Below are 25,899 nucleotides of genomic sequence, written 5' to 3' on the forward strand. Positions count from 1 at the left end.
TAAGGACTTTCGTACCACATACCTCTCACAAACTGCTGTCGGTTGCTTTCTTTTCACTTTTGTTTTTCCCAAAGTTTACCATGTGCAGGATCTTTCGTCAAAAATCCTTTCTCCGTTGTTTGGAATAATAATGGCGGCTTAAGGCTAACGTGATCGCAAATGTTCCTCTTATACGACCATTCTCTCGATACAGGCTTTGTGCTTTTCTCTTCGGCTTTACATTATTTTATTCCCCGAGTTGTAACGAGAGAAAATTTTCTTCTTTTAATTTCCCCAATGTCGAGCTCGCTAGAAATTTCTATGACAATAAACTTGACGTCTCTAGAACGCACAACGTTCAATACACCAAAGGTACTAGACCCAAAGACAAAGGGTTGTTTTTAGATGCTATTTAATGGTTTTTGATTTTATTTATTTATTTGATTTTATTTCGGATTGCGAGGTAAGATTTTGAAGCGTTCTCACGATCTGTCCTAGAAATTCTTGAACGTTTCTTACAATATAAAACCACCTTTTTAGGTAGTTTTTTTTTTGCTTTATTTTTAATTTCTGATTCTTATAAGCGCTATACAATGCAGTAATATTTTAAAAAATACTTTCCTCTCAAAGTACGGTGATTGTAGATCACGTAAGACGGTTTCGCATCATTTTCAACAAAGCGACTAATGATGGATAGATATTTCGACCGACAAATTAGTTCGCAATTTTCAGAAAATTATTTTCCATCCCCTTTATTAAAGAAATAATTCTCGTTTTTCCTCACAAATAATGTGCGTCACTAAGACGATCGCTTCTTCCCACCAGATGGCACACTTTACGCATCGCCCGGAAGTCACGTGATTACGGTGGCGAAATCAAAGTTATCCACTTTAATACTCTCATCCGTTTATTTCTTAATTAGAAATACGCAGGCGAAGATATGAAATTTTTAAAACACGTCAAATTGTAACGATACATCAACTGCACGTTTTAAACGGATCGGCCATAAAAGAAAATGGCGGCTCGCTCGCTACTTTCTTGAAATCAACCCGAATTTATGAAAACACGAGAAAAAAAAACACACGCTACTTTTGAAAAAAAAACGTGATGTAAAATACAACTCACGTCACCGAATATACAGAATTTTTTTCCGAATAAAAAATGAAATTGTAATTTTTTTTAAAAAATGCAAATACTTGCAGTTTATTGACACTTGTGCACTTTTTTTTAAAACTCTTATCGACTTACATTCATAAAAAGCTCTTCTTCTTCTTCTTCTTAAATTAATACAAAAAAAGAAAAATGTACAATGAGGACAGGAGAAAAAAAAAGTTTTAAGTTTCTTCATACAGTGCTTTATTGCAGCAAAAAGTCAACTACATACAACAGATGTTCTGAAAAGGAAAGCAACCGTTTATAACTTTACAAGTCTGTACCATTAGCTTCCGAGAGGAGTGACAGGAGGCAGTACTTTTTGTTTGTGTGTACATATTCTGCAGTTATACATAGCCCACATAAGCGTTATAACCTACCTAACAAATTGGAATACTGGAATTAACAGTCGTATAAAACAATACAAGCAAAAACTGAAAAGATTCCTTTGTTTTCCTCTTAATAACAATCGTGTCATTCACGCCCTTTCGCTAAAGGGCACCACACTCTTTAGCACTGTCACTCCCTGCCATTCTCTCGTTTGACCGTTAAAGAAACCCAAACAACCCTAAATGGTAGTGTCAGTTTCGAAACAAAGGAAAAAAAAAAACAAAAAAAACATTTCTCTTTTTGGTCGTTCGAGAATAATTTGACTTTTACTATAATATTTTGACTTTTTTGTTTGTATTTTTATTCGGGTATTGTCAATTTTTCGGAACACAATTACATTTTTTTGTTTTGAAACACGAAAATGCAAGAATCAAATGACGGAGGGGGAAAATGGAGGTGGGACAGAGTTCACTCCCCGCAATATTTGTTTTATGGAGTGTGTTGAACGGGAAGTAATCCGAGTTTACGGGATTAGCATCCGGTGACTTTTCTGCGAAACCACTACTATATTTTTTATATAAGCTAATGGCAGCTCTTACTTATACTGTATATAACGTACACAGGAAGGTGTACAAATTGTTTACACCATAAAACACAAAATTAGCTTTTTTTAAACCATCTACACAATCCCTTTGTGAATGTTCACCATTTTGGTCCTCACTCTTCTCTTTCTGTGTCTGTCTCTCGTGTAAAATCTGTCTCCACTCATCTTTTTTTTTATTTTTTTTTTATTTATGTATGTATTTTTTTTACTTATTTCCTTGTGTATGTAGATTTGGGATTGTATTGTTTTACTATAGATTATCAGACCAATAAGAAAGTCTTATAGTTAGTTCTGATTTGTTAGGAAGTAATCTGAAGTTATAGCGAGTGATTCCAGATTGTATGGCTTCCAACAGAAGTGACAATGCTGTAAATCACAGCAACACTAGCTATCAGCTACATATTAGATAACCACAGGTGCCCATCACATGCAAAATGTAAACTATTATTTCCACATTTCTAGGAATTTTTTTCTAACTCTTAGAAACCTGACTAACTATCGCAAAAATACCAAGGCGTGATGATGATAGTATAGTAGTATTAGTAATTATCTTCCGGACCCTTCGGATGACAATTCCAGTTTTTCTTCCCATCATTGTCCGTCTTGTAAACATTCCGTATAGGAGGGTACACATTTTGCACGACACTCACAAAACGAACAAAGAAAATGCATTTTTAAGTTTTTCTTGGTGGAGGGAAAGTGTGCCACAGACCTTACAAATATTCGACTGCTCTCCCCCCGGATAATTGGCATTGTTGTTTTTTTTCACTATAAAGAAAAGCAGGAGGTCGTATCCTATCGACAGAGGACTGGGTGATGGGATATAAGTAAAGCCAAAAACCATCCCTTCAATTTTACATTATTCCCAGAGCACCACTGTCCCATCATCCGTAGAAAAATACCAGAAATACATTTGGTATTAATGTTGAAAACTAATTGATAACTTGAAAACTGCTCATTCTTCGAGCTTATCCTTGTTTTCGATGGCCTTTTTAGTATCTGCTTCGCCTTGAGACAGTGTCGGATTAGTGGATATTTCGTTGGCCTTCAATCCTTTCGTGTCTTCGATGCTGGCATTTGATGTACTTGTTCGCTTTTCTAATCCGCTATTCTCTATCTTTGCCTTTCCACCCGACGTCTGACTAAAAAACATGTGAGTTTGCTGGACAGCTTCGGCTCTCAGTTTTGCCTGCTGGGCCGAAGTCAGCTGGGCAGTTACTTTGATCCCACTGTTCTGTAAAAATTAAGAGGAAAAAATAAGTAATCATTTCTACATCACCAATATTAATATACATCAGATAAATTATTACATAAAATGACCATTATTTCACAGTAGTACATTCTCAGAAATTCTACATACAGGGCTGCCTAATTTGAGGAATCCATCACTATAAATTCCTGTCCATACCATTATGGACTGGACTGTCACTTCAAGCTGTCCCAATTATATTTTTCCTTTAGGCAGCCAAGTACATCCAGCATCGTTACCACCATATGTATTAATTAGAAATGGGTATGTACCACTTTAAAGTTTTAATATTAACCAGATCTCTAATATCTCTAAAGCTTGAACATCCCGAAATATTCAGTTATTTAAGGTAATGTAAATTCACTGTGTTTAATATTTACTTTAATAATTATTTATTACTTATATTATTAAATTAATAAAGTAAAAAAAAAAAAAGCAATTTACTAAATTTCAAGAAACAAAACTTCAAACTTTTATTGGCAGCATTTTTAGGTAATCTTATCTCAATACAGTAGATTAACAAATAATTGTTCTCATTCTCACATAATGCAGATTTTTACTTAAGAACACAAGAATTTAAAAACATTCCAAATCTATCTACCTATTTTCTTGTCAAAAATTAAACTAGAGATGTCAAAGAGACCCTGTCTTTATGCATTTGTAAATAAGGGGATACTGTTGACACAAAAAAATGACAATTTTATTCATTTGAACTTCAAAATGTTTCTAAAAACATTTATGACGACAAAATGTGATTTACCAAACCATCAGCAATACAACGTGCATGAATATTTTAACAAAAAGGTATTCATTAATTCTTCAGATATTTTAAATTTTTTAGGTAGTCTCCCTTTAGATATTTCTAAATCTGCCATTGTGAGTGTATGTATGGCATGATTTGGGGTATTCATAGTATTCTAATCTATGTACCAGTACACGTATTAATAAGTAAGTTTCATGATCTCAAATACTTTGCAGCATTCACCCAGCTCTACAATTAAATTTTTACACTAATTTCTTTTCAAACTTTGCTAATCTCACATACATTAGTAAAGAAAACATACACCTTACTTTGGACATTCGTCTATCCTAGCAGAGAAAAATTATACAAAATAACTGAATGAAATCAAATGCAAAACCAGAATTACAGTACATATTGTGAATGAGAGGGAATATAAAAAAAAAAAAATTTGATATACAATGTTTTACAAAGAAGGTGAACTAATTATTAAACATTAATAATTGAGTGTTATAAATGAAAGTGGTATAAATCCATTTTTGGAAAAAATAAGTTAGAGATAGAGAGTAAATATATATAAAAAAGACCAACTTATACCACTTTCATTTATAACGGCTCATTTTTTACATTAAAATGAGCAATTATTTACTGTGACACTAAAAACTGCAGCCTGGCATTGCGACAATCAAATCAGATTTTCGGTTTAATTTAAAACATATGCTCTCCATCTCAAATTAGTGGCAGCTTGCCCCTGTACGTCATACTTATCCTGTTTACAATATAGTCATGCCAGTCAACTATCTAACATCTTTCAGGGGAAACATTTTGAATTGAAATAACAAAAATCTTATAGTTAATCGGGACCTCCTGCCTCTAAGCTTTCCATATCTATCTAACTCCTTTCTCGAGATTAAGGATGGACAGACACACAGAAGGACAACAGTGAAAATTTATGGATCTACAACCTTTTCAAATTGCAGCCCAAAAATACATTTCAAAAAAGCCAACCTCAATTAGATTATAAATTTAAAATTGTTATTATTCATATTTTTCACAATCTATTATTATTGAAAGTGGTATAAGTTCATTTCTATCTAAAAAAAAATTTATTTTCTTTAACAATTTTATTGATTATTATTACATAATAAAATTTAACAACTTTACAGTTTTAAAAACATTGCCTGAATTTAACATTTTAATCAACTGGAAAATATTAACTAATGCAAATGCTTAAATATCTCAATGGACTTATACTACTTTCACTCCAGCTTCAAGTAGAGCAGAATACCTTGAAAGGCAAGTCTGTAATTAAAATTCTTTATTTAAAAAATTATTAAACAGTTAAACCTTTGTTATCTGTTATAAATTCCACTCTGTTAGAAAAGCTCAACATGTACAATTTTGAGATAAACCTATTCCAACTGATAAAACTTTTAAACAACAGACTTAACATGGAGAGTAAACAAAATTTCTCATACTGTTTTTATAATTGATACTGCAATTCCCATCTCAGAATCCAAGGAAAATATCAGAAATTCACTAAATCAGGCAGTGAAGATTTTATATTCTGCAATCTCTGACAAAGAATCTTTAATTTTTAAATAAAACAAAATCTACAATTCACCACAATATGATAAAAGAAGTAATTACAATTCTAAAATCTGTCATTTCATATGAAAATCCTTTAGTGGCATAGAATGAATTTCCCTTTCACTGCATCAACCTGAGATTATTACTATTATTAATCACCAGACACTGTAACCAAGTACATCATCACATTCTTACCAAAAACTAAAAATTAAAATCAGTAGTAGCCTAAAAACTTAAAATATTCAAAAAGCTTTAAGTAATTTCATTTATTCTATTTCAAACATATGAAATCTGAAATGATGTAACATTTGATCCCTTGTTAAATCATAAAGCATTAGTTTTCATAAAAATTTTCTTTATACAAAAGAAAAAATTTTCTTTTAAGGTTCATATACAACGTGTACTGAAAATTATGGCATTTCACCTAAAGATCAAATAATGCTTATAAAAATGCTTGTTCAAAAATTTGCAAAGAATGTATTAAAACCAATAAAATTACTGCCTAAAATGTCATACTGCAAGCATTATAATTAGTAAAACACAGGCCTTTTTTTTCACACCAGTATCAATCGTTTATCACAAAGACTCGTGCCAAAAAAAAAACCGGATACCAGATATAGCCACACAGTACACCATCCGAGAACAATTTTAGAGAAACAAATTGCCTACTCATCACTGCATCATAGCAATTGGAAATGATTAAATAAATAAGAATATTTAAAATTAAAAGAACAGAATTTAATACAAACAACTTTCTACCACATTTTATCTAATATTTAGAACATTTTGGATGATTCACTGCTTTAAAATACCACATTTAATTTCTTAATATTTTCCCATAAGCCCATTTCTCTGTAATGAATGAAATTATGAAGAAATGTACTTGGTTACATAACTAAATATGTTGAAGTATTTCTAGAAAAGCCAAAAATTCAAGCAAATTCTACTTTAAGAATTAATACATTTCTTTAAAACTTTCAAGAAATTAAATAAAAAATATATTTCACTCAGTATCTCAGCAATTAACAGCTTTCAAAATAAAATTTCAATCTGTTACTTTGTTTACACAACAAAACAATGAAAGCAAAGATTATTATGCAGTTTAACTTTTAAACTTATTTAACACATTATCATCACCTTTTATATATTAACCAAATTTCTGTCAAAAATACACTTAAGCTTAGTTCATACTGAGTGCAATTCACTGGTGAAAGAGAAAAACAGAGCGAATAACACATCAGACATGACGTCGCTTCTGGCGAATTTTACCATTTCGTGAATCGATTCGAAGTTCGGAACTGTCAAACTGTTTCGCTAGCGAAAAAATTTCACCACCAATCATATTCCAGCTAGTTGTCACGTGGTTCTTGTTGTCTTCAAGATGGCTACAGAAACTTTCTCACGCAATAGAGTAAATGTTGTAATTTCGGATCTTTAATATTTCTCTCACCCAGCATTGCTTTCTTTTTGACGTATCTTTTTTCTCAATAAATAAACAAATGTGGTTAACGACTGAATATCGGAAGCAGCCATTTTGTTTTTCGAGATGACGTTTTCTCTTGCTTGCAAATGATTGGCTCCTTAAAATTCGCAATCGCTTTTTGCTTTTATCATTCGCTTTTGCTATTCGCTCAGTGTGAACTAAGCTTTAGATAAACTTGCCGAAGAAAATGTTTTGTTAATTCATCACAGTCTCCTGAATTTTTTAAAAGTTGTTTTACACTGATTATAGAAAAACAGTTCATTTGCAATTTAAAATTCATATTGTTATGTACATAAATAGCAAAAAAATCATCAGAAAAATAAGAAATATTGAGAAAGTATTATATTATAGGTAGGAGTTGTCAAATTTCCACTACTGATATTCACATCATAAAAATAATGATCATTACACAACATAAATGACTTTTTAACATGACGACAATAGAGAGAGAAATAAGCAGAACAAAAATCAACAAGATCAAGTCTATTGTATACAGTATCAACAAACAACAAATCATTTTTTTACATTCTTCAAACTACTCTATCTACACAAACTACACACATGTATGCTATAAATTTTTTTTTGTTAACAGCTTGATAAGAGAATAATAATATAGTTTTCGGTTTTTTTAAAAAAACTTCAAATTTCGTGGCAAGTAAATATTAAAGATTTTCTTTTACATGATAATCTTGTCGATTAATGCAATAAGGATTTTTTGAATGGTATATATTTACACTAAGTCAATTTTTCGGTAGTCTCACTATTGCTTCCATACATTAAAACTTATTAACGAGTTCACTTAATATGCGATACAAAGCACATTACAGTCCCACAAATTCAATAACAATTATAATATTCTTCACACACTATCAACTCCAACTGATGTCAAAAAACAAGCATTGATTCTTTTAATATAAATCTTGTTAACACAAAACACTAAATCTCTTCAATTTTGTGTTAACGGGATTTGACAGTACAAACAAGAACATAAAATAGATATCTTGATGCTTACAGTGTATGTAAAAATGTTTTTAGTAGCCATGAGCCCAATCCATTCTTCTTTGTCCTCTCCTATTAAACCATTATTATTTCTTTTTTCCCATTATAGTTAACTAAATATCCTCTAGCTGCTATTTGTACCAGATCCCTAGCGAAAACAGAAAATTCTCTGCATATTTTACATATAATTCTGCAATTTATAATTTATATTTAGCATTTTTCTCTGTAGTCTGCATTTATTGTCAAGTTGATTTTTCTGGACACTAGGCTGATTAAACTTTGAGAAGTGTAAGGTGCAACTTTTTTTCATATTTCTCAGTATAGTTTGGTCCATAGCACAAAAAAAAAAAATCCTTAAATCATAATTAACTCCAGTCACTAATCATGGTAGGATTGACATTTTCGATCCTTTCAACGAATCTTTTTTTTAGGTCAAAAGTTTTGAATTGGAATGCTTTTCAAGTATTGCTGAAATTGATGCATTTTGAATGCATTTATAAATTTAAATTAGGTGTGAGACATCACACTGAAAAGCTGGATAGAACCAAAAACATTAGTCCTACCATCCATGATCAGTATTGTGGATGATATTTATGGTTCACGGTGTTTTTGGTGCTATGTACAGTACTTACATTCCAGTCTAGAGATCTATTGGGTTGAAAAACATAGTTTGATCCCAATTTTTAATATATGTTTACCAGAATACATTAAAAATTTAAACAAATGTTAATTGATGTTGGAAAAAATGGACATCTTTATGTGAATATCTTTTAAAAATATTTACATACATCTACAGTAGATACTTTTAAAAATTTTGAGATACCTTCTTCATTTTCAGTTGCTGCAATTACTTTTGCAAAAGTTTGGGATGAGAAAATTATACAAGGCTGAATATAAATAAGTTAATTACACGTTTCATCACTAAAAAAGTAACTTTTGATAATTTAAAGTTTTTTCAAACAACAAATCACCAATATCATTCAAACAAAATTAGTAATTTGTGTATAACTTTGATCTTTCTCCTCTTAAAATTAACTATTTAGAGACTGTTAATAACAGAATAATGTGCACACAATAATTATTTCAGAGAAACTTTATAAACTTTGCAAAAAATTAATGAATCATATAAACATCAATAAATGATACTATAGACAAAATGTTCATTTTGTACAGTACATGGTATCACTAATACTGTAATGGTTTAGCCATTACAGCTAGTCTTAATTAATTTGTCCTAGCAATCTTTTTGATTGCTATGGTACTGTAGGAAACTTAAAACTTTAATATGTGGTTAGTCAAAGAACATATCAATGGTTGAGTAATAGAAATAAATCACATTGAAGATACAAGACATACTCAGCTTTAATTTGGCATGAATCAAGAAAAGTTAACAGGTTCCTGTTAATATTGGCAAACAGTAGTTTGACAGATGGGTGGAAAGTAACTAGGCATTGAGAAATTGCTATAATTTCTACATTTCTAATGCAGAGATGACGAAAATTATTTTTGGCTTGTACTATACGTTATTAAATACAAATATAAATGCATACTTAAAATTCAGAACAGGCATTGGTGCCATAAAAAAAAAACCACTGTTGGTGTGCAGAGATGGTTGAAACAACAAAGTTTCAACCATCTCTGCACACCAACTACTGATTCCACACCTCATGGCATGCAGCAACTTACGCTTGCTCCTCGAAAGACATGCAACCAGCCAGCTTTTTTTTTTTTTTGTAACTGCAAATGTTACTTCTCTCAGTCATTGCCCACACCACCAATGCAGGAATTTTAAAATTCCAGTGATTGATGTACATGTACACGAATTTTATTATGATTGTAATATTACTACAAAAATTATAGCAATATCTCAATACATAATTACTTTCCATTCACCCCATAGAACAACAATCCTACAAGCATGAAAATTAAGTTTTCACATTTCTTTATACAAAATTTTTTTTACACTTTTTCATGTCATTACAAATAATAATTATTCACATATTTTGTTAATTTTTTTTTGCCAAAACACATTTAATTTTACACAGTACAATTTATTTCTGCAATTGATTTTTCTATGTTATCATGTCTGTGGCACTTTTCTAAAATTGCCACAGACATGATAACACATTTGCTGCTTCTATCTTGATTAGATGTCTTTTTCTACAAGCTTCTCGGCACATTTTCATATGTTCTTTGTTAAAATGGTAGAACTCAATGAAAGCTCCTTCATCCTCTCTTCATTTCCCTGCTTCCTTTCACTTAGTAATTCTTTCCTTACATTGTTTGTGTGAATTCTCGGCCAAATACAGACCCTGTCTTGTTATTGGAGTCATCTCCAGATTTCCATTGAATCTGTCAATGAAGGATGAAGTGGTTCTTAATCCATTAATGCTTTCTATATACAGACTCCTTGTCTGGAAAAAAATTCCGCTTTGTTTTTGCTAAACTCTCTTTTTATATCTGCGCTATGAGTAAGGATTAAATATTTTTAGTGGGATTTCATATTTTACTGTACCTGCTTCATGCTTTACACTGAATACTAACTTATAATGGTGAATCTCCTATAGTGCAGTGGTATGTACTCATTTTGTGGCCAGTCTTCAATATCTGGTAACTTATCATAGCTTACATCATTAGGAGATTCTTTACTATCGTTATATGCATCAAAACAACATTTACTAAAATCATGTGTTTCCTTCAAGAATCAAGATTCTGGTGATTTTTTGCATAATATATTCTTCATGTAGTACCTACTACTTCATTAATATCTTCACAAGAAAATGTTTTAATTAATTCAAATACAATCTGGCATATAGTGTGTTAGCAATTTTTTACTGATGGATGCAGTATCTGAAAATCATACAGTAGTCTATTTTTCATGGAAAGATGCACAGTAATTCAAACAAAGCCATAATGTAGAAACTTAGAGGAAAAAAAATCTTTTTCTTTTTCTCTCTAAAATTTATTTCATAGATGAGATTCTAGTTTCTTTTGTACATCATGGCTGAAATCAACAGTTTTCAGGATGTTAATTGTCTGTTTCAAGTCTACACCATACAACTTAGCACCTTTGCAGCCAGCATTTACTTCAGGTTTAAAGAACCATCACATAAAACTACAAATTATGGACATATTTCAATCATAAAAATATGAATAAGGGAAACTGCTTCTTGTCATTCTGATAAATATTTGCATTACAGATCACAGAAAGTTCATCTCTACTTTAACAATATTTCTTAGGATGCAATGTATAAAGATAAGATCTGAATCTTTCTCAGATAACTTGAAAAAAATTGAAATTGTAAGTCTATGTTGTCTCTCTCAATCTTTAATGTAGAAATGAAATAGATTATAGAGTGACAAAGACCATCTGTACACTCCTTTTAAAATAAAGAAGATTGAGTTGTAGCAAAATCCCAATTTCAATTGTTTAGTAATGTAAACAAATTATTACAAAAAATATATACCTACACTATACATAATGATAACAAGACATTAAAAAAAAAATTATTCTTTGCAAATTATTTCTGTTTACTTTTTTGAAATTATTACTAAATAAAACAAAACTTAAAACAAAAAAGTATCAATGCTTTAAAATCCGAATACTTTGAAATACCTATTGCAATTTATGTGACAAATACAATTTTGTGTAATGCATAATAAGTACAATAACTTTTTATATATTATTATTTCAATATATTAAATAGTCATCAGAAATAAAGTTTTAACTTAAACTAAATTTATCAATGTCAGAATAAAAATGAAATACAGATGATTATAACAGCCATGATTAAAGATCATTTATCATCTGACAGCAATACTTTCTTTTTTAAAGAGTAATTAATAAAATACACACACACAATTTTTTTTTTCTATTTCACTTTGCTTTGTTTGGATACTTTTAAAACTAATTCATATTTTAATAGAATATAATCTATTGAAAATGAAAAATGATTAAAAATGAATGACATTTAATATTTCACTTTTGTATCTGACTAAATAATTTCAATGTTTAGTTTGAATACTTAGTCATGCATTTTTTATTTTCTTTTAATTTTTGCTCTCTTCTTTCAAAATTTAATTGTCAGCAACTGAACAAAATAACAAGTTATCTCAGATCTATTTTGCTGAAATTTTTATTTTTTTTATAAACTTGAAATTTCATACATAAAATGTAAAACAGTCTGAAATATTATTATGCTAGTTGTTTTGAACCTGGTGATAATAAAATAGTCTTTCAAAATCATGACAAGATAAAGAAAAATTTTAACTGACTGAATAAAAATTACTCAAGCCACAATATACGTTCGACCTTCTGCAAATTTCTCCATAAACAAACTTTGTGTTAGCTACTAGGTTTAAGATTGAATCATGTTAAAATTTAACTTAATATATCTTACCTGTGATCGGCCAACATTTCTCTGTGACTGTTGTGCTGTTTGTTGCTGGGACGAGTTATGTCCTGGTCTTTGAATAGGAGAGGGATAATGTATCGTGTTTGTTGTACCACCATACTGAGCTTGATGTGGATTATTACGTACTACACCCTGGTAAATAACTGGACGAATATTTGGATTAGTAGCTTGAACATGATTATATTTTGGTTGGTTAAACGGATAATATTGTTGAGGAGATTGGGTAAGTCCATGCTGTGTTCCTTTACCACCTGTAACTGTGGGAGATTGTACAGTTAATCGCTGACTATTGGTTAATCGAACATTTCCAGGACTAGTGCAAGCAGCTACTTGTTGCTGCTGACCCATCTTATTGCTCATTCCACTGCTACTGATTTGAGGAACAGTCATTACAGAACCTGAATTTACTGTGGTAGTAGTAGTATTTCCAACCGCAAACATACCTCCTCGGGAACAAATACTGCTATCCATTGTTGGAGAATGAGAGCTACTGCGCAGTGTATCAGTTACACCTGTAATGTTATTCATCACAGCTCCAGTAGCTTTAAATTGATGACCACCAAAGCTGCGAAAATTTTGTGTTGCTGGTGCAGCAGGAGTTAAAACATTCAATGCTGACTGAGAACTGAATCCTTGTTGTGATGGAAATTGGGGTGGTTGCTGTTGTTGCATTGGTGATCCTGGAGCTGTTAAAGGCGTAGGTTGTGGATAAAAATTAGTAGCACTTTGACCTTGAGCAGATGTAGAATAGTATGATGTTGCTGGAGCAGGCTGTACTGTTTGAATTCCATGAAGACTTTGAATATGTGGAGTTGGAGGTCCTGCAGGGCTAGGTGCAGGTCCAGGTGTTGGGCGTGTTTGAACTAACTGAGAACCCAACAGATGAGAAGTAGATAAATTTTGTTGGGCATTTACATTAAGAACCTAAAAAGAAAAAAAAAGTGTAAATCTAATTCTACACAATTTCTTTTTTAATTATTACATATAATAGAATTTGTTTATCCATTTATTTTCCATTAATTTTGCTCACTGCAGAATTCTTGTGTTAATAATTTTATATAAATAAAAAATTATTATCAGTACATTTTTAAAAGAAAATAATATTTTATTGTTCTACTCAAAATATATTTAAAGAATTAAAAAATAAACTGAGTGGTTTAATTACCTGATTTGATGAGATTGATGTTACATGCTGTCCTTGGGCATAAGGAGGTTGTACTCTGTATTGACTTGAAGAATAGAGATCTTGTGCTTGATGAGCAGCAGGAGGTGTTTGCATAAACATACTTTGCTGACCAAATGCATTTGAAAGTTGAGCACTTGCTGGTTGATGAGATAATCCATAAGTTCCCAAAGGGGCAGCATAACCATGAGGAGTTTGTGAAAACTGTGCCATAGCAGCAGCTGCTGCAGCAGCTACAGCTCTGGATTGTTGAGTTAATACTTGACTACTGTCCATTTGAAGGTGCTGATATAAGCCTGTTTGGGCCATCTGGAACAAATTTTGTTACTAGTTGATTGTAAAATTCATTCTCATTTAAATTAAGGTAATACTATCATCTTACATTTCTAAATAATTCAGAATAATAATAATAATAAGTACCACAGAATTTGAATAAAACATTTCCTGAAAGTAACTATATAAATTATATCTTAATACAAAGCAAAGTATTTATTAATTATAACAGAAAACAACTGGTATTTTCCATACAACAACAGCAACAACATGATCTGTGTATATTTTTATTATTATATATTAACAACACTGAATGTTATAATTTTGTAAGAACCCATGAAACTGAAACCTGAAATTTAAAACTAATTTTTTAATCATTTTTAAATTATTAATCAAAAACAGATGATGATGATAGAAATCTCTTCAATCTTAGAATCATGAAATATTGATTTTTCTATTCTCTCTCTCTAAGAAATTTTTTTTAAAATTTACATTAGTGAGAGATTGTAAAATTATCATGACATATTACATAGTCCATCTTATTATCCAATTTTCATTCCATTATTAATTTTATAATTTGAATAAATATTTCTTCCAATATCAAAAATGTAATAACTATCAATTCTGTTTAAAATAATTTAAAATCCAAATCAACATCAATCAACAGTTATTAAAATTCAAAACAAACACTAAACTCTGACATGTTAATCAAACACACTGAAATAAATCTACAAATAAAAAATACAATTTCTTTTTTCATTCATATTAGATTGAAATGTCTTAATGATTAACTTTTATGCCTTTGTGTCCTTAACTTATGTATTTACGCTTAAATTGTCAACTAGGACTTATACTGGATAACTGGTTCTGCAAGTTAAATAAATCAAATTAGAAAAAACAGTCTTTTATTTATCACCTGAACACACAAATACAAAGATATTGTGTATGTATTCAGGTGATAAATAAAAGACTTTTTTCTAATAAGTCCTAGTTGACAATTTAAGCATAAAGTCTTAATGATTAGTTCTGAACAATATTTCTCAAGACTCATGTCATGTAATAAGTAACTTTTTTGCTGAATATCAAAAGTTTACAAAAACAAACATTTTCAGCTAACTTAATTGTATCATTAAGCTTTAATCAAACACAAAGAAAAACTAAGACACTAACTGTAGTTAAGAGGTGCATATATTTGAGCCAAAATAAAGCTTTTAATTTATGTATGTCTTTAACAAGTTTGATGATTTTAATCAAGTTAATTTGCAACATTTTACATTTTTTATTATTAACTTATATTTCATAAAGTATAGCAAAAAAAATTTTAATAAACGACATCATAAACTATAAACATGTTGAAAACATCATTTCATTCATTTAATTTCTGAAATGTTTCTATTGTCCATATTGTATATTATTAAGTCAAACATTTTTATTTAAAAGTTCTTTACAAAGAAATGAAATTTCAATAAAATTTAATTCTAGTCTTTTATTTTGATTTATTTATTGCATTAACTATTTTCAGGTTGTGTCAATAATACAAAAAGTAAAAAAAGAAGAAACTATTAAATATTACTTACCTGTTGAGAAGAATTGAAAAGAACTGTTGGAGGACTTGGAACTGCAGGTATACCTGCAACTTGAACAGAACTTGCTAATCCAGCCAATGTTCTAATTCCAATATTGGTATCAAGACCAATAGGTGGAGGACTAACTGGTCCAGTACAGCCAGGAATTTGATTATTTTGGTGTGACTGAACCTGAGGTTTAACTTTACATATATTGGGTTCCATACTCATTACACCTTTTGGAACCAAACTAACAGGTAATGTATTATTTCCAGTTTGTTGTATAGATGGACTTGTTCTAAAAATAAAATATATTTATTTTTGTATTGCATACACACATTTTTCTCAAATATTAAAGGCTTTTCTAAAGATACATTATATCTTTGTATACAAATGATAAGCTTTTTTATGCCAATTTCTTTAAATTATAATCTGATTTACATAAATAATATTAATGTATCAATATATCTAATGCAAAAGTTTAATTTTAAACAAACTGAATATTTAGCCAAAATTAATATTTTTGTAATATATTCCTTCCATTACAGAAAACTGGCATTCAAAATATATCAATTTTTTATTGATAAAATTTAATTTTAAAAATATATACAAAGGTATAAGTATACATATATCTATCAAAATAAATAAACTAATGAATGCTAAATCATCTAACTATTATAAAAACAAACGTTCATATATTCATATACACAATAATGAAAACTTACCTGAAAGAAACCTCAGATGAATCAATGTTAGGACAATCTTTCCTATTCTGACTATTATCAACAGTGCCATTCATTAATGGATTTGTACTATGATCATTATTACCAGAGAAGGAAGCAAATGAATTATCAGAATGAGACACTTCCTCATTTGCACCATTACCACTTTGTGGAGGATGTTCCAAAACGGTTGGCATTGGAGGTACATTCTCCCAAACCTGGAAATTTGAGAAATATTTATATATAAAATTTTAAGGATCAAATATTTCATATTTATATATTTGTTTATAGAATTTTTTTTTTAAATTATAACAATGTTTATTTTAATCTGTAATCATTAAGTTAAAACATCAGATCATCAACTAAAAATCCAAAAAATTTCAAAATTTTGTATTTCCATTAATAATAAAAATAGACAAAAATACATAAGCAATTCTCAATCTTGTAAATGCAATCCATTCTTAGGTTCATTTGCAAAATGATTTTGTTTGTTGGGTCAAATATAACTGCTTTAGCAATGAGCAAAAATTAAATCATCATACTCTTTTACTGTTTATAAACTTTTACTCTTCAACAGCTTCATTATCTAATTCATGGGCCCCATTTTCCACATAAATGTCTCCAAATATAGACGACATAACTAAAAAGTAAATGATACTAAAATAGTAGGTATCTCTGTTTTTTAAAAATATGTTTGGGAGAAAACTGAAAATTAATTTTTCTCCCCAAAATTGTAACATGCCAGACAGTTATGTACAATTGAAGGATCAAAGGAGCATGTTCATTGTGATATTTATTACAACAAATAATCACAATAGTTGTAAATTAAAAAATGCCAGTCCTTTAACTTAGTTTGTTAAGTATAAAGAGGGGGAACAATACTAAACAGAGGAAATTTTTCTAATCAACACGAAAAAAGAACTAGATCAAAAAGGTTCATGGAAACTAAACATGCTTGGATGTGATTAAAATAATTTTAACCATTAAAAGTACATCACTAACTTGCAAATTCATATAAAACAAACTTGTGAAAAATAATATAAATAAAAATAAATATTTTAAAGGGATAATGTACTAAAACATTTTTATATTATACTTGAAATTCAAGTTAATTTAATAAAATTTGAACTTATAGTAAGCTACTACTTTAATATTAATAATTTAAGAAATTCCAAAGGTAATAAAATGAGTAAATGCAAATTAAAATCTGAAAAGAAAAAAAAAAACAAACAAACAGGTTTCACCTGACAAATTGTACACCTTACAAAAGAAATTTTCTCCTTTTTCAAAATTTTTAACATATGACTTAAAACAGCTAAGATATAACACTTAGTTTATCATGAAATATCAAAGTATGTCAAAATTAATTTATAAAATTCACATAAAATCTTATAAATGTTGGTCTTAAAACCTCAAAACAACAACAGTTTATCAAACTTAAAAAAGATCAGACTTAACAAAATTGAATAAATAACTTTACTCAAAAGAGTTCGAATATGAATATGCTCTTGTGATTGTAGCAGCTTTGGAAAATTTTCTAAATTAATATATATACATCTATTAATATTCAATAACCTTTTATGTAAGTGATATGATTTATTTATATAATAATAATAAATTCTGCATTGTAATATAAAAAAAATATCTTACCTTTTTTACTGAAGCTATTTTCAAATTCAGTTCATCAGTAGAAGGTGAAATTGGTGATTGTACTCCAACACCTGGTGTACCATTACTCACTTGCATGGTATGAGAAATTGAACTTGTAGTGTTTATTTTCTGTTCAGTTAACTGAGCTAATTCAGAGTCAAATGTAAAATCTAATTTCATATCAGATCCTTCTTCACCCTTGTAATAAAAAAAAGACATATTATGTTGATTTTATATTTTGTTTCATTTAATTCATAAATTCTTTGTAATAAATTTAAGTGATATATTGATATCAATATTTTTATGTGCATACTGTTCATTTTCATTATGATATAGAACTTCACCATTAAAAGAATTACACAGTACACATCCGCACTGAATCAATTGAATTTTTTTTTTTACTTTGTATTCTTTAAAAAAATTTTATGCACAAGGCTGAATTTTTCATAAAGTTTTATAAACACATCAAACTTCAATACATTTAAGTTAAATTCTCCTTATTCTCCTCTTCATTCATATTTCTGAAATGTAGATTGGACAATGCTCATGCTATATATTTTATTGTATAAGTTAAAATTCAATTCTATCCAAAATAAAAGAATTAAAGCTACAGAAAATTTTTCTTCTATCAAGTATAATGCTGTCAACCAATAACTGGAGATTTTAATTCTTAAGTGAATCAAATCCAAATTAAATTTTATTACCTACGTTGTATTTAAGTTATTTGTAAGTTTTCTGTATTTCATATTTGAAAAGATGATGCATTTTATACTGCATTAAGTATACTTAATATCCCTCAGTGTAGTTTGATTTCTTCTTCATACGATAAATTGAAATATCAATTCCTAAATAACTTAGAATCTGTAAAATAGTGTGTTTAGATGTGCTTCACTTTAGAATTGAACCCTCCAATTATTAAAACAATTTCTTATACTTGTGCATTTAGTAAAATTTTCTGTAAGATTTTAATCCTTTTGAGACCAAGATATTGAAGATAATGAAAAACTAAAAAAAAAAAAAAAAAAAAAAAAAAATCGGAAAATTCTGATTACGAACCAATTATTTTAAGCTAAAATGAACCTCAATTGGTTCCTGAAAATTGAATGATTGAAGTGTTGTGCATCTCAAACTTTGATGAAAGTATATTTCCTTAACTAGAAACTACCTTAACTATACTATGTCAAGACGAACCATTAAAAAAACCTACAACAGCATATCTGTCAAAATAGAAAATTAACATTTGTTGCAACAACCAACCTTAAATAATATTAAATTTTATATTTAAATATTCAATTATATTATTTAAATATTAAATTACAACACACCTTTTTTGAAAAAATTCCTACAAATCTTTAATTTTAAACTTAATTTATGTAATAGTATTTTCACTCAGTACTAATAATAATAATAATAATAATATAATATAGTATGTATACTAATCATTAAACATTTCAAATGTTACTTGTTAATAAATGATTACTACTTTCCGAAAATGGTTATAATAGTAATTTTTATTTATATAAAGTTAACTGTTATAAACTTTGTCGTTGTTGTTATTAAATAAAAGAATAATTGCATTATTAGTGAGGCAAATATAAAAAGGTAATTATATCATATACCAATACGCTTATATTATACTATTACTAAAAAAATTATAACATTTTGAAAACAAAGCTAATTACAATTTCTTTCTAATTACATAAAATATTTAAATAATTTACTAATTACATAAAATATATTAGTTTAAACAAAGTTTGTCCCAAAAGTTTAGGTAGTAATAATACATTACAGTGAGTGATTGGTTAACAAACACTTCCACAAAAGATTTTTATGTTTGAACAAGAAACACCTGACAACAAAAACAAGAAAAAGCAACGAAAAAAAATGAATACTGATTGGTCTTCCCTTGTCTTTAGGCAACAATTCGAAACTTTTTGAAGTGCGAAGACGTCGACATTGATGCTCAACCTAGTATATACTGATCGGATAGTATTCCTCCAAACTTTGAAACTCTTCCTTGTAATTCCAGCCTTTTATTTTTCTGAAGGAAACAATTCTTTTATAGTATTCGCAAAACTGTTGGGCAGGCATTCGTTAAGTTTTTCATCAGTTTTTATTTTCGAGATATGAGAGTATAATAGCAAAGGTAGAGAGTGGGCAGAAGATGTCTGATGTTGCTGGGCAGTATGGCTAGAACAGGTCTACAGTAGGCAACAGTTTAATCTTATCTAAGAAAGATACTGTATAATCAAGAAGACTCAAGCAGCTAAAGGAGTAACAAAAATCACATCTGAGAAATAACATTGAAGAACTCATAATGGAACCTGAAACTGATCTGACAACAAAGAACGCCAAGAAACTCTGCGAGAAATGTTTTCTTCTGAAAAAGAGGAATAATGCCAACATCTGCTATTAAAGATGTTTTGAAGAAGTGGCAGAATGTCTGAACAATGGTCTTAAAATGGTATCCAAACCAAGATGAGGTTAATAGGCTTACAGATCTTTACAATTACAATGCTATTAATTACTTCTAAAAAATCCTGAAGAAGAGAGTAAAGCAATCGACATTAGACAGATTCTTTAACCTCCACAAATGGAAAAAACATGACTAATAAAAATGCAAGACTGTGTATAAATGTAGTTTTATTATTACATATAAACAAACATAGTAAGAATGTATATATTTTTTATTTTTGGATGTCTACAGAACAAATTAATCAAATTCCCATAAAAACCTATGGTAAATTGATAATTGGTTCACAAACAGTCTTTGAATAGATTATGTTCATTAACCAATCACACACTGTATTTGTTTTTGAGCAAATACTGCACAAATTCATAACAAATGATATATCAGTTATGACCGTTAACAATAAAATCTACTATATAAAGCTGAAAAAATGGGCAGTCTCTCTCTTTCTGTCATGGTATGCCAAAAAACGGCCAATAGGGGCATCCTAGCTATTATTTAAATTAACAATATAAATTATTTTATATTTTCATAGAATAATATTTTTATTTGTAATTTAGTATGCCCCGATGCCTGCATTGGGCTTTTTGACTTGTATTGTTATAATAATGGTTATTTTTGAAATTAACAAAGAAATAATGGAAAGATGCCAAAAGAATATCAATTTTCTTCACATGTAACAGAAATTTGGAGATTGAATGTGAGTAGACATTCAGTTACTGAAATTTCAAGCAAAATAGGTTGTTCAGCTTTGGGAATATATAAAGTTTTGACAAAAAAAATTTAAACCAACAACACATTCAGGTCAACCTAAAGTGACATTACCTACAGATGAAAGATGTATTATTAGACTGGTATCTAGACAAAATTTATCAGTTAGACAAATTTTAAGATAGAATAGTTTAAATATTTCTAAAAATACTGTGCATGGAATAATAAATAAAAATCCTAACATTAAACAACAGGGATGCATAATAAAACCACCTCTCAAACATGAACATCTTAAAGCAAGATTGGAATGGGCCAAAACTACATGCATTGGAAACATGAATGGTTAAGTACACTCTTCACACTTTAGAATAACATCTCCTTCCTACAGCAGAATAGGAGGACATTTCAACAGAACAATGCTCCTATTCATTGTTCAAATACAACAAAAACTGGCTTCAAAATCAAAATGTGAATGTTATGAAATGGCCTGCAAGAAGTCCAGACCTTAACCCAATAAAACACTTATGGTAGATCATGGTAAGACAAGTGTATGCAAGTGGATGTCAGATTTCTAATGTTACACAACTTTAAGTTAAATGGGCAATTGAAAATTGCCCATTTAACTTAAAATTGTTACAAATGCTCATAAATTCAACGTGAAATCATATGTCTGATGTTATTAAAAATAATGGAAGCACAATTAGCTGTTAAATTATTTACAAATTATTTTTTTTTCCATATAATTTTTGAAATTAACCTAAATTTTTGGGACAACAATGTTTAGCAAAATTTCTATGAATTAGATATCTTAATAACTATTAAATTGTTGAACATATCTTTTTATTATTATTTAATGTGATCTCATTTTAATGATTAAATAAAGTGAAAGTTCATTAAAAATCACTTTACATAAACTTTTGGGACAGATCTTATTTTATATTCACTTAAAAGATATATCTATATTTTTATTCCTCTCTAAATGCAAAAATTCAACATTTTATAGTTCTCAACTGAAGTGTATCATTTTATTGTTTTTCTGTATCTTCACTGTTATAAATGATTAATAAAATTAAAATATATGCATACTTATATTTTTTTAACTGTAAATGTCTTAATGTTTATGATTTTTTGAAAATTATTCTAAGTAAACAAGAAAAACTTACATTACTGCATATTTTTGAAAACTTGTATCTCTTAAAATTAAAAAAATATACGTAATATATATTTTCCATTATTTTAAGAGAACAACAATAATAATTTAGCATATTTGTCCCTCCAATTTATACAAATATAAAATGGATCTAATTATATGCACAAAGTAAACTAAAATCTTTTTAAAACTGAAATTTAAACCCAAGAAGTCAGTAAACAACTATTTTCAAATGTAAAAGTAAATTAATAATATGCCAATTCAACCTGCAAGAAATTAATTTATTACATTTTAACACTAATTTTCATAAACTACTTCAATTTTACTAAAAAACAATTTTTCTGATGTGGCTCAGAAAAAAATGGAACAGGCATTTAACTAAAAATATTTATAAAATTAAAGTAAAATTGTCCTTGTTTTAAAATAAATTGCTGACATATTATATTCAGCAATTTTTATTTATTTTAGCATACTATATACTTTACTCATGCTAAAATAGATATATATAATCACCTTTCCAAATGGTTCTTTTGTTGAAAATGTAACTGGAAGTTGGATAGCTTTATTTTCTTCTAATTCCGCAGTTTCAGTTGGAGCTTTGCAAAGTTCATTGCCAACAGCAGTTAACGTTGTATTTGTAGTAGTATTCACTTCCTAATAAAAGAAAAAACCCCTAATTAATTTCTGAATTTGTTATAGAAAAAACAATAATAAGCAACAAAAAATTCAGATTATCATCAATCTTAATCATGTCATCATTGGATTGGCTCAAAATTCATCATTGTAAAAATAAAAATCTAAAAATGGTTTAAAATTTGCAAAGAAGAAGAAAAGTAACAACAGATTATTTTTGATAAACATAAGGTAAGGTAGAAAAAAAAAAAAAAAAAAAAAAAAAGATTTTTAAATAATTCTGATTACATCTATAGCAGCAGCAGCAGCTAACAAAACCAACTTTTATTACCTTTAAATTTTTATTTTCAGTTCCTAATTTTTCCAGAGAAGTATTGTCAGCTTTAATATTCTTGTTTCCAAAAACTGCCGCTATGGGTTTGTTATTTTCAATTTTATTCACCTAAAAACAAGTAATTAGAAAGTGTATAAATTAAAATTTTCAACAATTATTTTTGCATGTTATCATTACAGTATTACTGAAAAAAACATCTTATAACAAAAAATAGCTATATTCTTGATTTTACATTTCAATAAAAACATCTTAGGTACAATACATAAACTTTTTATATTTCATTAATAAGTATGAACAATCATACACATGTTATGACAATTATTTTAAAAAAGTAATAATTCCAGACATAAGAAATTGCATTACTCTGGAATAAAATCCATTTTGCAGCTGATATAAGTTTTATTTTTGATTATTTGGTTGTTTAGTTTGAAATACACATACTGTCACACAATATTTTAAACAAACACAATTTCTTTATCATTTAAAGCTGCATTCAAACAATATAAATAATATATTAAAAATGGCTATTCAAACTAAAAACTGATAATGCAATACATAAAATTGATAAATACATAGTTTGAATGCAATATTTAAGTTCTCTACTTTGTAAATCATTTTGTCTTGTTTATGTTAAAATTTCTGTAATAACTGTAGTAATGAATTTGTTTTTAGGATTACTCATACTTAATATCCAAAAATTATTAATCACCCAAGTTATATTGTTAAATTATTAGCATATATTGATAATTATTAATTGGAATATGATAAAAAATTTTAAGTTCATTTATTTATTGGAATTAATCTTTGATTAAATAAATATATATACTGCACATTTTAAATAATACTAAAAAACTAATTATGGAACTGTAAAAATAATGTATGTAATGTAAATAATTTTTCATCCACATTTTTCATCATCATCATATATTTGATGAATAAATTATTTTAAATCACTATTATCATCTAATTAATTTAATATGTTAAAGTTTATTAATCAAAAATATGACAAACTAACAATTTATACATAAAAATAATAGCTGTAAACATCCAGTTAACTAAGTTTTGCAAATTTTAATGCCTATTTCTATTAAACAAATAATTGAACTTGTTTTTATCATCACAATTCTTTAAATCAATTTTATCACTTAGGAACAAGACTTTTCAAAACAAACAGGCTAACATTCACAAACTTACCAATTCATTACAACATTCAGTTGATGACACACTAACAGTTGTAAGAGGATTTTTAGGACCAAGTATTTTGCAATCATTACTTGGTGATGATCTTTGTGAAGAAGCTGCAGAAGTTGGTTGATCACTCACATCAATGCCACTGTCGTGCTGATCACTTCGATCAAAACTACTCGATTTGGAGGATACAGTTAAGGCTTGTATTTCAGTAATAACAGTTGTACCACTATTTGTAATTGTGCTACAAGTAACAGTTCCAGTTGTCATTCCATCAGAAATAATGTTCTGCCCTATGCTTGGAGAATGTGCTCTTAAAGTATGGGTAATAGGTTTTTGCCAAGCATTCACGGGTGGTGGAGGAGCTGGTGCAGCATCTACAATATTTTAAATTTAATATAAAATATTAAATGAAATTAAATGTAACACCATATAAAAAATGAAACAATTTTTATTATATATTATTGTAAATCAAATCAAATAACAAGAAGGAATTACTGATTTTTAGAGAATTTTAGAAATTAAAATGATATCTTGTTTCTTTAATAATAATACTTTACCTTTAAGTGAAAAATGGACGGGATGTTTAGCATTAGACGTAATTTCTGTATCCCAGATGTTACTAGTATCTGTAGGAGGGATACCAGACTTGGAATGAAACTGATTGTTCTCCCTTTGTTTAGCCAATCTAGGTGGAAGTCTGTTTTGTCGAAGCCTCGAACCACTTTTATTTCTACTTCGTGGCTGGAGAAAAATTGCAACAGAAATAAATATTTAGTATATATATTTTAATATTTTTTCTCAAAATGCATTATTTCTGTTTAATTCAGAGATAAGGAAAATCATTTTATTTCATTGGATTGACAGATAATTTATGATCATCATACTATATTTTAAAAATTCAAGAATTTTATCGAATCTTTGAAATTCGAAACAAAAATAATTTTATGCATATATAAAAAATTGTTTAATATTTAATGAAAAATCAATACCTCTTTTTTAATTTTCTTGACATCATTTTCAACCATTGCCTTATGTCTTTTTTTAGATGTAACTTCTTGAAATCCATCATCTGCATCACATAAAAATGAAGAGTCATCTACAGTCACTTCTGGTTGATCATCTATGATTACTACACCTTACAGTACAAAAAAATTACATATATATTTAGCTGTTAAACTTTCATTTATAAATAAAAAATTTAAAACTTTAAAGAATTTCTATATAATTCAGTCATATGTATTTCAAAATAGGTTTTTGCAGTTGATTTTAGTATAAAAATTTATTATTATTATATCATTAAAGTATTACTATATTTTTGCAAAATTTGCACTTATTCTTTGTTACTAAATGGTAATTAAACCATTCAGTTTGAACATTTTGAAATAAAATCACATCATACTTAATCATGCTATTCTAAATAAGCAAGCAAGCAAATATTGAAATTATGAGTTGCTTTAACAAATCAGTTCAACTAATA

At 28.4% G+C, this 25,899-nt stretch overlaps 1 protein-coding gene across 1 annotated transcript in view; it reads right to left on the minus strand.

The window, feature by feature from the left end:
• Positions 1–1,311: 1,311 nt before the first annotated feature.
• The window catches only part of LOC136987368 (protein PRRC2C-like), a 131,379-nt gene continuing 106,791 nt past the window's right edge, over positions 1,312–25,899 (minus strand). Inside the window, 11 exon segments of the mRNA XM_067285100.1 lie at positions 1,312–3,299; positions 12,526–13,464; positions 13,706–14,032; positions 15,574–15,859; positions 16,287–16,501; positions 17,934–18,131; positions 22,778–22,918; positions 23,229–23,339; positions 24,426–24,796; positions 24,980–25,163; positions 25,412–25,557. Of these exon segments, the coding sequence (XP_067141201.1) occupies positions 3,021–3,299; positions 12,526–13,464; positions 13,706–14,032; positions 15,574–15,859; positions 16,287–16,501; positions 17,934–18,131; positions 22,778–22,918; positions 23,229–23,339; positions 24,426–24,796; positions 24,980–25,163; positions 25,412–25,557 (3,197 nt within the window). The 3' untranslated portion in view covers positions 1,312–3,020.

The sequence above is a fragment of the Centruroides vittatus genome, unplaced genomic scaffold (genome assembly GCF_030686945.1).
Source record: "Centruroides vittatus isolate TY-2023 unplaced genomic scaffold, ASM3068694v2 scaffold_1519, whole genome shotgun sequence".
In the NCBI taxonomy this organism is placed as follows: Eukaryota; Metazoa; Arthropoda; class Arachnida; order Scorpiones; family Buthidae; genus Centruroides; species Centruroides vittatus.